Raw genomic sequence first — 14,625 nt, forward strand, 5'->3', positions numbered from 1 at the left:
TAGATAGAAACTTGTTAAAACGGAAAGAAAACAGAAAGTAATAAATAGTACAGAATAAATAATAGTACTTACGTACAGAGTCAGTACTACAGATAGAGAGAATACTTCCTACAAAACAAAAGTTTGACAGCGACTCAAGGTGTTATCCTTTTGTCTTTTTGCATCGCTCTACCCCTTTCTAATGTATGTATGTATGTAAACACTTTATTGTACATAAGACAAGTTAGGACATAGAAATACAGTATAGTTATGGTGTACAAAGGCGAACTAATGTCCAGGGTTGTCGAAGTATATGCATATTAATTGCATCCGTGGTCTCATAAATAATGTTACATGGTCTTAAAAGTAGTCTTAGGCCCACTTGCACCAATCACTTAACTCAGGGTTAGTGGGCTGTCATCTGTCAAATTCCATATAAAATGGTGGGTTAACCCTCCATTTTCGTTGGCGCAAGTGGCCCTTAATAGTATAGTGTAGATAGTTGATGTCAACCTTAGCCAGTCTTCCCCAAGAGCAGAGCACAGGGACACTGCCGTCCTTGAAACCTCGTTTTCAGTACAGATGGTGTTTTTTTACGCACTAGTGCGAGAAGTGTTCATTATAGTTCATTATATGCGAGGTCGAAACTTCGGAGGCTCATCTGTACTGAAAAACGTCGTACGATACACGTGCGAAAAGGAAATTCGTAACTCGTGTCGATTTAAAACACTCCCTTCGGTCGTGTTTCAATTTATCGCCACTCGTTTGGAACTTCCTTTTTTACGCACTTGTATCGTAATGTACTATTTCGTTATTAACAGAGGGCGGAATTGCTCATGGCAAAAATCAAACGTCAATAGAGTTGGAACGTTAAATTCTATCGACTATCGATTACACTGAAATTATCAGTATATTGTTGAGTTGTTTTCGACGTAAGCACAGTATAATAAAGAGTACTATCGTACAGTATGGCCACTCCCGCTCCCCGCTGAAAGTGCCGCCCACCCCCTCTCGGTTACCTCAAAGTTACCGCCTGTCAAAAACGCGAACAGTCGACCTGTCATATGTCACTCATACAAGCATGGTACGCGTTCACCTACACGAGCTTAGACTGTGTGCTAGGAACGCGCCTCTTTCATATATTTGACCGCCAGTGTCCGAGGTGTGACGTAAGTACGACAAGGATACTTCTTTATCCATTTGTTGACTGTTTTTCGTTTTGGATTAACCATTTTTTTCAAACGTGAATTAGTTTCAAAAGGACTAGTGATAGAAATGGTAATTGTAATTATATGTCATACAATTTACTTTTAATCTAATCAAAGAGATCAAAATCAAATGGTCGAATAGCTAATCAAAGAGGTTTAAAGTCAGAAATGTAAAAGGAGACTGAATTTATCGATAGCTGAAAATGTCGATAAAATTTAACATTCCAACTCTATTGACGTTTGATTTTTGCCATGAGCAATTCCGCCCTCTGGTTATTAAGTATCATAATAGTACAGTAAATAATAATAATAAAGAGTGCCTAACTATTGTAGATTAGGTGCATATAATAAGTACCTGAAATGGATAGATATCGCTGTAGGTACACTTTGGTAGTAGGCGGACCAGTTTATATATGACCTCCAATTGTAATAATTGTACCACATCCCGAGGCATACTTGATTGTGATTGCTACGCTGTAGGCGAATGTATTTATACATATATAAACACGCCTGTATATATTCCTAATCAGGGCAGCCAGAGCACATGAAACTCAAGTTTTAGTGCAACTCTCGGCAACTAAAGAATATAAAAATGTGATATTGCAGTGACAGCTTGCCAGCAATACCAGCCCATCACTACCACATATAAATAATATAGATATACACCTAATAATTATAGGTATTGACAAATATTAGATTTTAGGTCCCTCGTTACAAAGGCTCGGAAAAACGCCTGTCATTTAGAAGATTTTACCTTGTTCAACACACTTCTTTTTAGCTATGTCGACGTTTAAATATGACGTACTACGTATCTCTAGACTGTTTACGAACAATTCAGACTCATAAATGGGTTCTACAATAAATAATTTCAAAATAACGAACGTTTTTCCGAACCTTGAAGTTCCTATATCGATAGTCACTAAGTATGTGAGAAAAGTATCAATAGTTGAGTTTATCGATATAGGAACTCTCTAACTGTCATGTAACTTGGGCTCCTAACATAGTCGGATAATATGAACGTTTTCGCTGCGCTTTTCTTTGCAAAGCCGGAAAACGCTGGAATCGGTTTTGACCATAGCGCCGCGAAAACTTTAAATTTAATGAAAGAGTAACTTGGATTGTACGAAAGCGGCTATAAAAAATGCATAAAAATTATAAATTTATTATAAATTAATACGAAACGAAGTCGCTGCATTTAATAGCTGAAGTAGATGGCGCTATGTATTTTTTTACATTGGATCATAAATATCAAATTTCGACCTCAAAAATTACCCCACATCGTACGGAGGCTTCTAACGCCATCAGCGTCAGCTGTAAAATTAGAAGTACATTCATTGCACCTCCTTTTTCTAGAAAAATCGAAATACTTATAGCTGTTTGTACGGTCATGGATTTTAATAATAAGATTGAGCTAGTCCAGGATTAATAAATAAAGGTCCCGCCCTGGTTTAGAGATTAAAGTCCACGGTTGTACTTGATTATTTTGTTTTTATTTAATAAATATTTTTTTGTGTTGTTGTTTGTTTTATTTTATTTTTAAATACTGAAATAAATAGGTAGCTTCTTTATACCTGAATTTAAATGACTATACAAGAATTTTGAAACCTAAAGGGTTTACTTTTATTATATTTAAGAAAAATACCAGACAATTTTATAGATATTTAATAAAGATTTACGAAGATAAAAGTAGATAATAAGAGAATTCAAATATGCTTTCACCGAAGACAATGCCAAATACAAATAAGATATTTCATGGGCATTTCAAAAATACGTTAAGTAATGTCGGGGCCTAAAATAATAATGTAGAATCGCGCCCGCTCCTCCAACGTATGTTAAAGGCAGTTATACATTTTTAAATTCAATTTATTCGAGTTAATTTCCCTAAAAGTCTAGAATTCCAAGCTCAGCCCTATTCTAGCTGTCATGAATATTAAAACACCAAATTGCTTTCGCATAACATAACAGTGTTAGAGTAGCAAATAGAATTTCAAATAAGTTATCTGTGTAGTTCCTTTTTTTTTTTTTCCACGTCGGTGGCAAACAGGCATACGGTCCGCCTGATAGAAAGCGGTCACCGTAAACTATGGACGCCTGCAACTCAAGGCGTGTCACATGCGCGTTGCCGACCCATTAGAAACTTGTACACTCCTTTTTTGAAGAACCCCAGCATAGGTATTGTAGTTCATCGGGAATACCTCGGCATAGCTCATTCCACAGCCGGAGCGTCCGCGGGAGGAAATTCCTCTGAAACCGCACGGTACGCGACTATTTAGGTTGCAAGGTGTGTGGATGAGCGGGGTTCCCTCTATTTGGCATAACTTTAATTGTCCGAAACGATTTTCGCATAACAGACTTTGCATAATCGATTTTCGCCGAATGTTAATTTGGCAGAAAACTTATTTGTCATAATCGAAAATAATACGAATAACACATTGTCCGAAAATAAGTTCGCATAATTCTGTTTACGCCGATTGTTTTTATGAATAAAATTAATTCGCATAATTGTATTTGGCATATTTCTTAAAATCAGAATATCCACCCCTACTAAATGCTACTAAGAGAGTCGGTTTGGTTAGGTTAGAACTGCGACCTCAACAAATAAAACATTTTGTCAAGAATTTCGGTTAGGTTAGGTTAGAACTGCAACATTAATATAGTAGTATTACCTATGATAAAAATTCTGCGTAGTAAATTTCCACTAAACCATGTTATGCAGAAATAATTTATGCATAAAAACCATTCGGCGAATAACCTTTATGCATGAAATATATTCGGACAAACAAAAATATGCCTAGACAAATTATGCGTAACTATAATATGCCATAACAGATTATGCGAAAGGTGAATTATGCCAATATAGATTATGCCAAAAAGAATTCTCGATTGTAAAATTATGCCAAACCAAGGGGAACCGGATGAGCGCCCTGTCGATGGCGAGCGGATAATAAAACCTATCCCTAGAGTTAGAGCTCAGTTGGCAGCGATATTAACAGCCCTGACGCTGCAAATGTTTTTTCACCACACCAATGGGTAAAGGCTCTCTTTGCTATTCGAAAACAGATAGCCGAAACCTTCAGAAACCTTCCTTTTTTGGTACCAGATTTCTATACATTTTCGGTAACAAAAAAGGCGCCGCCGGCATGTACTTATAGCGCGGCGATAGAATCCCGGAGTGAGCTGCCCCTGCCCAGGTACAACTATTGGGGCTCATCAGCTCATCACAAACACCATGATTCGAACCCAGGACCATCGGCATAGCAGGAAGGATAGAGTGATCCTCTAGACCTGACTGCGGTCATCTAAAGTAAAGGTTTTTTTCATGATAGAAGGCGAACTAACATAGCAATTATCTACTATTGTTAGCAGTCTCAAGGGTTGCAAGTTACAGTCAACCAATTGGAACCCTAGGCCACTGTAGAACTATGTCATAGTAACTTTATAAATCAGATTGTAAGAAATCCTTACTGCTTGTCATTTTGACATTGTTGTACATACACATGGCCTATGGTTCCAATTGATTGACTGTTTGACTTGCTTGTTCGACTAGGTATATCATGAATATATAATTTATAATCTATCATAAGAAATAAATACCGAACGGTAGAGATACACAGACCAAATTATGAAAAAGTGTATATAGACTCTATATCAATCAAATTCGCTATAAGGTAGCGTTCCAAATATTCAACTTTAAGTAAAACCGAAGTAAAGAAAAGACTTACTAACTTCGATTCCAATCCCTGGTGACTTCCCGGATCCAAACTTCACAAAACTTCTTGTTCTTACAAAACACGTTACACCACTTCCACAAAAAATCTTTTGTATAGGTACTAACTTATTAAGTTTCAATAAAAACATTATATAGGTTACACTCACAACGTAATATCACAAATAATTGAAGAAGAATGAAGGAATCATGTCCATAGAAATATTGTTATGCGTACGGTACCCACTGTAATCCTAAAATAAACTGAAAATACAGTTAAAACCAATTAATCAATCAGAAGCAAGGTTATCTTATGAAGTATTTAAAATAAACATAAATTCAACATAGAAATTGAATCAATACACTGACGTTTTAGTAACTGACGTTATCTATTTTTTAAATTATTAGAAACCAAAGATAATAGAATAGAAACATTTTAAGCCTTTGACAGGTAAGTAAGAACGCAACACGGAACGCAACCTCAAGGTCTAAATAGGTATTCAAAGAAATAAGGTTTGATAGGGTAAGGCCTTCTACAGAAGTAGACACAAAGTTATTTTGCTATCTGAATAAGCTGTGTCCCTTGGTGTGTGCATTGGGATAGTATAGAAGGAAAAATATCGCCTGGTCGCGTAGCCAACAATCCAACATGCCAATCGTTTGCGCTCAGTAGCAAACAAAACAACCGTCACTGTAGCAATGATTTTGATGGTAAGCGATCACTACTGCCCATGGACCCGAAACACCAGAAGGGCTGGAGGTGCGTTGCCGGCCTTTAAAATGAGTGTAGGCTCTTTTCTTTGAAGGTTGTATCGGTCCGGAAATACCGCAGGCAACAGTTCATTCAAAGTTTACCTTAAGTTTCTGGCAAAACGCACAGTTGAGGCACACCTCGGACACTGGCGATCAAATATATGAAAGAGGTGCGTTCCTAACACACAGTCTAAGCTCGTGTAGGTGAACGCGCACTATGCTTGTATGCGTGAAATATGACAGGTCGAATGTTCGCGTTTTTGACTGGCGATAACTGTGAGGTAACCGAGAGGGGGTGGGCGGCACTTTCAGCGGGGAGCGGGAGTGGCCATACTGTACGATAGTACTCTTTATTATACTGTGGTTGAGGCTACCAGCCAGTTAAGTGTTGTCGCATAGGGTGATGAATGATAGAAAAACGCAAAACATTTCGCTGTTGTAGCTTGATTAAACTGGCATCTACATACCTACAAGTCGGTTTAAAGACATTTATTTCTCATAATAAGAACAGTTCACTTGCATGAGATTACAGTAAGATTATATAACATATTCCAACACATCTTAATATACTTATGTTCTTTATAACAAGTCATAATACCAAGAAGCAGGGTACGTAGCCAAATGTACAAACGCTCACGATAATATACGTTTCGTAGCTACCTATCTCTATCGCTCTTGCGTATTGGCGCGACAGAGTCAGACTGCATTTCTCTCGTCGTCTGGAGGCGACGATCGCCATTCGGCTACGCCGGCAGCACTAAGCTGACGTCATATAATATTGCAGTGCAGATGCATTTTAATTGCAGGCCTTGTAATGGCGAGTGCACGCATGTCTCAGGGGAAATCATAGCTAATGAATGTAAAAATGCGTACATAACTCGACAGGAATATCAAACCTGTAGACAGATAGTTGACTTCTGTCATCAATGTCATCATCCTCCTTGCGTTATCCCGGCATTTGCCACGGCTCATGGGAGCCTGCTCCGCTTTGACTCTGTTCTGTGCAACTTAAATAATAATGAGGTGGTCTTTAATGGCGACAAAGCAGAATAAAAATAATGACTTGAGCTAAAGTAGTTAGCCAGCAATTAACTTAACCACAAACACTGCACAGTTTATATTCTCTTAGATTGTCTTCTAGTAGACAACAAGTAATAAGTCTTTGGACTCTTTATTTATCAAAGAGCGTCAAAGTTAACTGAAGCGAACACCATTATAACCTAACCATAAAATTAAAATTTTGAGAAAACCCCCGACCGCGACATAGTAGACCGATTTTCATGAAACATGGCTAAGAACACTCCCGACTTACTCAGCTTTCAGACAAAAAAACTAAATCCAAATCGGTTCATCCGTTCGGGCGCTACGATGCCACAGACAGACACACACACAGACAGACACGTCAAACTTATAACACCCCGTCGTTTTTGCGTCGGGGGTTAATAAAACTAAAGTATGCTAATAACCTAACCACAAAATTAAAATTTTGAAAAAACCCCCGACCGCGATCTAGTGGACCGATTTTCATGAAACATGGCTAAGAACACTCCCGACTAACACAGCTTTAAAATAAAAAAAACTAAATCGAAATCGGTTCATCCGTTCAGGAGCTACGATGCAACAGACAGACACACACACACAGACAGACAGACAAACAGACAGACAGACAGACACGTCAAACTTATAACACCCCGTCGTTTTTGCTAAAAACTAAAGTATGCTAAAAAATACCCACCCACAAATAAAATGTACTATTATCAAGGATGATTTATATGGGACTAGCTTTTGCCCACGGCTTCGCTCGCGTTAGAAGGAACAAAAAGTAGCCTCTGTCACTCTCCATCCCTTCAACTGTCTCCACTTAAAAAACACGTCAGTTCGTCGCTTCGTTTTGCCGTGAAAGACGGACAAACAAACAGACACACACACTTTCCAATTTATAATATTAGTATGGAGTATGGATTTACAATCTTCATACTAAGAATCGTACCTAATTTTTTTTTCAAAATGTATAGTGACGTGGTATCATAATATTCAAATAAAGAAGCATGTCATTTGTTCTTATAAAAAATAAAAACACGCAAAAATATTTGGAGCAAATATGATTTTTACCACTTCCAGGCTGCGAAACAGCGCTATCTACTTTTAAGCCTAAGGGCCACTTGCACCAACAATAATGGAAGGTTTACCCAAGGGTTAACCCACCATTTTATATGGAATTTGACAAATGACAGCCCACTATGAGTTTAAGTGGTTCTGATGCAAGTGGGCCTAAAAGGCCCATACATATCAGGAGTACGCATTTTTGTAAGGGCTTTGTCTATCCAGGGTGGCTAGCCGAATGGCACAATCGCTCACGAAACGCTCACGAAAAAGGCCCATACATTTCAGGAGTACGCATTTTTGTAAGGGCTTTGTCTATCCCGGTATATACTCTCCCATTGTAAATGTGGCATACAGCAAGCACGTTTAAAGACGTATTTCCACTAGCGTAGCGTCCACGAACGGCTTATTAACTGAGCAATTTGTTTGGTTCCAGGTCCGAGGTCCTTCGTTCTTGCGGGAAGCAGGCACGTTGCACGAGGCAGGATATCCTTAGTTTGTGCGCTCTGACCGCCGTAATTGAAGACGAAACTGGTAGATTTCTTCCATCGGGCGTTTAAGCATGCGGTTATCGACGTGAATGGCAAGATGTAGGTGGTTCAAAAACCGACGCTCTCTACGATGTTGGTAACTCGGTGGATACATTTTATGGATAAAACTTGACTAGGCAGGCAAGCATGGTCGCGCGATAAATTATAAAAACATCAGGCCTACCCTTGCGCACTATCTGTAAGTGCGATAGGGACGGCCTGCACGGCAAGCCTGGTCGCGCGATAAATGATTAACATCTGGCCGTCCCTATCGCACTATTTGTAAGTGCGATAGGGACGGCCAGATATTTTATCATTTATCGCGCGACCATGCTTGCCTGCCTGATGTTTTTATCGTCTATCGCGCGACCATGCTATCCGTGCAGATGTTGGAAAATTAACACAGATGAACGTGATTCCGGTATACCGTACGAACTGTATTGTATACAGCCGTGCAGCCTGGCGAAAATAGTAAACTCGCCTCATTCGATGACACGCCTAATTCGGTGAAACAACCAAAAATCGTCTTCGGAATAGTGCTTCAAAGCTTGTATCACCGAATTAGGCGTGTCACCGAATGAGCCGAGTTTACCCTACTCTTTTCTGACAAGCTATACTGTGGGCCACAATAAGCCGACAGAATTTCAATAAATACCAATGATATGTTTTCTAGCTATTTCTACAAGTACCTAGATGGACTCGTTGTCATTTAATCAAAGGACATCATAATTATCCTTCAGGTTTCCTCATATTACACCGTGTTATTAGCCCGGGACAGTACAATTCTAAAAAATATTATATTTACAGAACTTACTAATTGAAAAGGACTGAATCTGGAACTGGATGGAAGCTATAGACTGGCCGCGTTGGCAGTGTGGTTAGCTGGTTGTTGTGACTATTTTACAGCCAGTAACTGTACTGCCGCCGCGTTCTGTCTAAATCAACTTTACCAACGCCAGAGGTAGACTTCACCCTAGCCCCACAAGAACACCCGGCTATGGTTTTATGATGAATAATAGGGAAAGGGGACCGATTTTTTAATTTCGAACGCACAAATTCTGCAGAAAACGACGTACTACATTTGAAGAAGGACGGCTAGTAATTTTAAATCTAGTGATAATAACTGGTTTCGATTCTATTAGTAGAATTTAATCGCTAGTAGTGGAGATAATATTGAACGAAATTCACGAAATCGAATGGTCGACATTCAAAATCGGTCCACAGGGAAACTCAAATGCCCAGAAGGCCCAAGTCTCTGAATTATCGGATTTGACCAAAGGACACGGTGGATACTTCGGCCATAATAAGGGCGCGTTCGGATACTATCCATGGTACCTACATGTACCTTGGGGTAGTGCAAGCGCACTCTTAGATAAATTCTTCGAGCCTCGTCGTTTTCAAGAAAAACTGGTGGAAAGCATTTCGTTTGGTTGCAAGTGAATATGTTACTCGAAATTCCCTGGTGAAATACATTTGTAACAATTGCATTATTTCGTTACGTTATGTTATTATATCATACCTGCTATACATTTGTTACAATTTTTTAATGAAAAACTAATCGATGTTTTCATTATTTCAGCGAATCGATTTTTTTTTCATGATTTCTGCTTGCCATTAAATGCGATAGAACAGAGCGATAATTACAATATGTACGCTAGGTAGGTAGGTACACATCGCTTTACTAAAGCGTAAACGATTGACCACTGGTTTACGCGAACTGAGTTTGCCATTTTGTTGCCAATATTTGCACAACGCATTAATTTATTGAAACCTGAAATTTTAGAACCTTGTGTCTTATATGAAGTATTTTAGTATATAAGTACTTCATTTTCACGCGTTGTTACCTAAGTACTTATTTAAGAATTAATGAAGCAAATAAACATAACAACTGCATCTGTCCTTGGCATTTCTGCACGCTGACTAAACGATGCTATGTATAAAATCTATTCGCGATGCATGTTAGCTAGTTCCAATACGAAATACATATTTCTGCCACTCGTCGGACCAAAATAAATATGCATTACCTTCGCTGCATTTATAGGAAGTGAGCCAAGCCATGTGCCAACGCATGTCTATTACCACGTGTTACTTCTATTTATTTTGTTGATGCCTAGGTAGGTACATAGATTTTATTTTTATTGTAATGGAGCGAGGTAAATGCCATTTAAAATTACGATTCTGAGAAAGGGTGTGCTGCAATATTTGTTCCACTATTTGGACTTATACGAATGTTTCTTAAACTATTTAACAGGAACAAACATGAAATCGCGAAGCGTCTGGTGAGGTAACTGGTGACCGAAGAGCTGGCGACTTCCTCGCACAACGTATCAGCATTGCGATACAGCGAGGAAATGTCACCAGTATCCTTGGTGCAATGCCTCAAGGGCCTATTTTAGACATTAGCTAGCTTTTAAGTTTAGTGAAAAGAGCCTACTTGGGAAGACCGAATGAACGCCGTCCTGCTGGTTACCCAAAATATCGTTGGGCGGATAGAGTGGAGGTAGACCTTCGTGAGCTCGGCGTCGGCGAAAGCTGGCGCGATACCGCTCAAGACCGAGAAAGTGGCGTGCTCTTGTGTTGGAGGCCAAAACTCATTTTGGTTTATCGCGCCAGCCAAGTAAGTAAGTAAGTTTAGTCCTAGTTTCTTATATAATTATGTAAACATGTTCATGTAAATAAAGAGTTATATTAATTTTTAACAGGTACCTAACAGGTTACTTAGTGTAGGGCCAGAGTGCACGCTCGATCCACACACTTTTGAAAAGCCGAATTTTGATGAAAAACATAAGATTTAGACCGCTATTATATGTGTATAGTTTAGTAAAAGTGAAATGGGAATTTGTAAAATACAAAACGAACCACTAACGTGTCAGGTTTTTTTATAATAAATTTTTGTAAGTGCTCACTCAGTCCACACGTTTTGAGAAAGTTAAAAATGTAAATATCTTACGATTTGTAGCACCTAAGACACTCGAAAGTACTTCAACATTTAGTAAAAATTTTTACTAAATATCCACCATCTAATATTTTATATTCGTTGTCTGGTTTTAAAGATATTCAGACATAACTTTTCTCATACAAATGTATCAAGTAGGGTGACTACACTATGTCGGCTCCTGATTTTCCCCACCTTCCCATTGTCATATTGAGATTGGGGAGTTTCGTTCGTTCAATTTTGATAATATTAAACTAATACCATATTAATTATCCATCTGCAAACTGTTTTTAGGTTATGTTCTTGGCCTAGTGATGATGTGTATTGTGTAATTTTTATCGACGTCAGGATAATAACCATATATACATGCATGCATTAAAAAGGACATGAATGATAATTGGTAAGAAACAAAGAATATAATACTTCACTAGTAAGAAACCAGAACCTGGTAATCTAATCGCGCTAACAGATGAGCGTACCGGATTTGTAAGTGGGAGCGAGAAATAGTTATTCTTTTCTCGCTCCCACTTACAAATCCGGTAAACTATTATCAAAATTGAACGAAACTCCCCAAAATCTCAATATGACAATGGGAAGGTGGGGAAAATCAGGAGCCGACATAGTGTGGTCACCCTACTTGATACATTTGTATGAGAAAAGTTATGTCTGAATATCTTTAAAACCAGACAACGAATATAAAATATTAGATGGTGGATATTTAGTAAAAATTTTTACTAAATGTTGTAGTACTTTCGAGTGTCTTAGGTGCTACAAATCGTAAGATATTGACATTTTTAACTTTCTCAAAACGTGTGGACTGAGTGAGCACTTACAAAAATTTATTATAAAAAAACCTGACACGTTAGTGGTTCGTTTTGTATTTTACAAATTCCCATTTCACTTTTACTAAACTATACACATATAATAGCGGTCTAAATCTTATGTTTTTCATCAAAATTCGGCTTTTCAAAAGTGTGTGGATTGAGTGAGCATAAGAAACTATTTGTAAAAAATTTAATACGTCACTAGGTGATCTAATATTTATAGAGGTAGGTTGGCCTATTTTTTACTAAATGTTAGTATATAAATATTATATGTTAAATGAATATATTCACTGTTTTCGTTGGTAGTTTGTGAGAACTGAGTGAGCACATGTTAATGGCTGTATCTTTTTACAAATTCAGAGATTCGTTTTACAATTGTTTTAGAACTTTTACTAAATGATCAGCATATTTTTATTTTTTTTCGGAAGGTGCTCACTCAATCCACACACACACTCGGCGGGCGGGGGCGTGGCGTGCGGCTTGCATGTCAAACAATTGAAGCTCATATAAGTGTCCTGACGCTGCATAGGGTGTACGTACGCACGCTCGCCCGCTCCGCTCCGAGCGTACACTTAGGAGCTCACTGTAACCTGCCGCCAAAAATGAGAGTTTATAAGTTATAACCAACGTGGGCCATTTTTTTCAAAGTTGTCCACCCCACTTTTTTTGTAACATGGGTATTTTTTACACGATTAATACTCAGAATCGCGAGCTCTTTCGATCCAGGTGGCCGATTTCTGAGTCTCACTGTCACTAAAATACCGGTTGAAAACGGTGACTTGGTGGTGACTTGCCTATTATTTTCAGTGACAATTTTCTGAATTCGAACGCGTGAGACTCAAAAAACGGCCCGCTGATAGGAGAAAAAAAAAAACGTCTTTCCATTCCGTTACCGCCATACAAAATGTATGAAAAAATGGTAACGGAATGGAAAAAAACCTTGGGACACTTTTTTTCTCCTATTAGAATTGAAAGAGCTCGCGATTCTGAGTGGAAACCACATAAAAATTTCCAAATCCAAATAAAAGTGGGGGGGACAACTTTGAAAAAAAAAATGGCCCACGTAATTAACCAAAATACTATACTTATTGACCTTATTATGTCTCGTATCTACATGCACGCTCCTATTGGGCGTGCAGTGGGGCGGGGCGTGTGGCTTGCATGTCAAACAATTGAAGCTCATATAAGTGTCCTGACGCTGCATAGGGTGTACATACGCACGCTCGCCCGCTCCGCTCCAAGCGTCCACTCAGGCCTTAGACTTAAGAGCTCACTGTAACCTGCCGCCAAAAATGAGAGTTTATAAGTTATAACCAACGTGGGCCATTTTCTTCAAAGTTGTCCACCCCACTTTTTTTGTAACATGGGTATTTTTTACGCTATTTATACTCAGAATCGCGAGCTCTTTCGATCCTGATAGGAGAAAAAAAATGTCCCAAGATTTCCATACATTTTTTCGAACCTTCCATTCCATTACCGCCATACAAAATGTATGAAAAAATGGTAACGGAATGGAAAAAAACCTTGGGACACTTTTTTTCTCCTATTAGAATTGAAAGAGCTCGTGATTCTGAGTGGAAACCACATAAAAATTTCCAAATCCAAAAAAAGTGGGGGGGACAACTTTGAAAAAAAAAATGGCCCACGTAATTAACCAAAATACTATACTTATTGACCTTATTATGTCTCGTATCTACATGCACGCTCCTATTGGGCGTGCAGCGGGGCGGGGCGTGTGGCTTGCATGTCAAACAATTGAAGCTCATATAAGTGTCCTGACGCTGCATAGGGTGTACATACGCACGCTCGCCCGCTCCGCTCCAAGCGTCCACTCAGGCCTTAGACTTAAGAGCTCACTGTAACCTGCCGCCAAAAATGAGAGTTTATAAGTTATAACCAACGTGGGCCATTTTTTTCAAAGTTGTCCACCCCACTTTTTTTGTAACATGGGTATTTTTTACGCTATTTATACTCAGAATCGCGAGCTCTTTCGATCCTGATAGGAGAAAAAAAATGTCCCAAGATTTCCATACATTTTTTCGAACCTTCCATTCCGTTACCGCCATACAAAATGTATGAAAAAATGGTAACGGAATGGAAAAAAACCTTGGGACACTTTTTTTCTCCTATTAGAATTGAAAGAGCTCGCGATTCTGAGTGGAAACCACATAAAAATTTCCAAATCCAAATAAAAGTGGGGGGGACAACTTTGAAAAAAAAAATGGCCCACGTAATTAACCAAAATACTATACTTATTGACCTTATTATGTCTCGTATCTACATGCACGCTCCTATTGGGCGTGCAGCGGGCGGGGCGTGTGGCTTGCATGTCAAACAATTGAAGCTCATATAAGTGTCCTGACGCTGCATAGGTGTACGTACGCACGCTCGCCCGCTCCGCTCCGAGCGTCCACTCAGGCCTTAGACTTAAGAGCTCACTGTAACCTGCCGCCAAAAATGAGAGTTTATAAGTTATAACCAACGTGGGCCATTTTTTTCAAAGTTGTCCACCCCACTTTTTTTGTAACATGGGTATTTTTTACGCTATTTATACTCAGAATCGCGAGCTCTTTCGATCCTGATAGGA

The 14,625-nt window shown here is 38.8% G+C and overlaps 1 protein-coding gene across 4 annotated transcripts in view; it reads left to right on the forward strand.

The window, feature by feature from the left end:
- Positions 1 to 8,358, forward strand: part of LOC125232466 — a 107,741-nt gene extending 99,383 nt beyond the window's left edge. For all 4 annotated transcript variants that reach the window (XR_007177746.1, XR_007177745.1, XM_048138145.1 and 1 more), the window contains one exon: positions 8,186 to 8,358. Coding sequence is in view for 2 of the 4 variants with exons in the window: in XM_048138145.1 (XP_047994102.1) it covers positions 8,186 to 8,309 (124 nt within the window). In the remaining 2 variants the exon portion in view is untranslated. The remainder of the gene's footprint in view (positions 1 to 8,185) is intronic.
- The last annotated feature ends 6,267 nt before the right edge of the window (positions 8,359 to 14,625 follow it).

Source organism: Leguminivora glycinivorella, chromosome 13, assembly GCF_023078275.1.
Source record: "Leguminivora glycinivorella isolate SPB_JAAS2020 chromosome 13, LegGlyc_1.1, whole genome shotgun sequence".
Taxonomy (NCBI): Eukaryota; Metazoa; Arthropoda; class Insecta; order Lepidoptera; family Tortricidae; genus Leguminivora; species Leguminivora glycinivorella.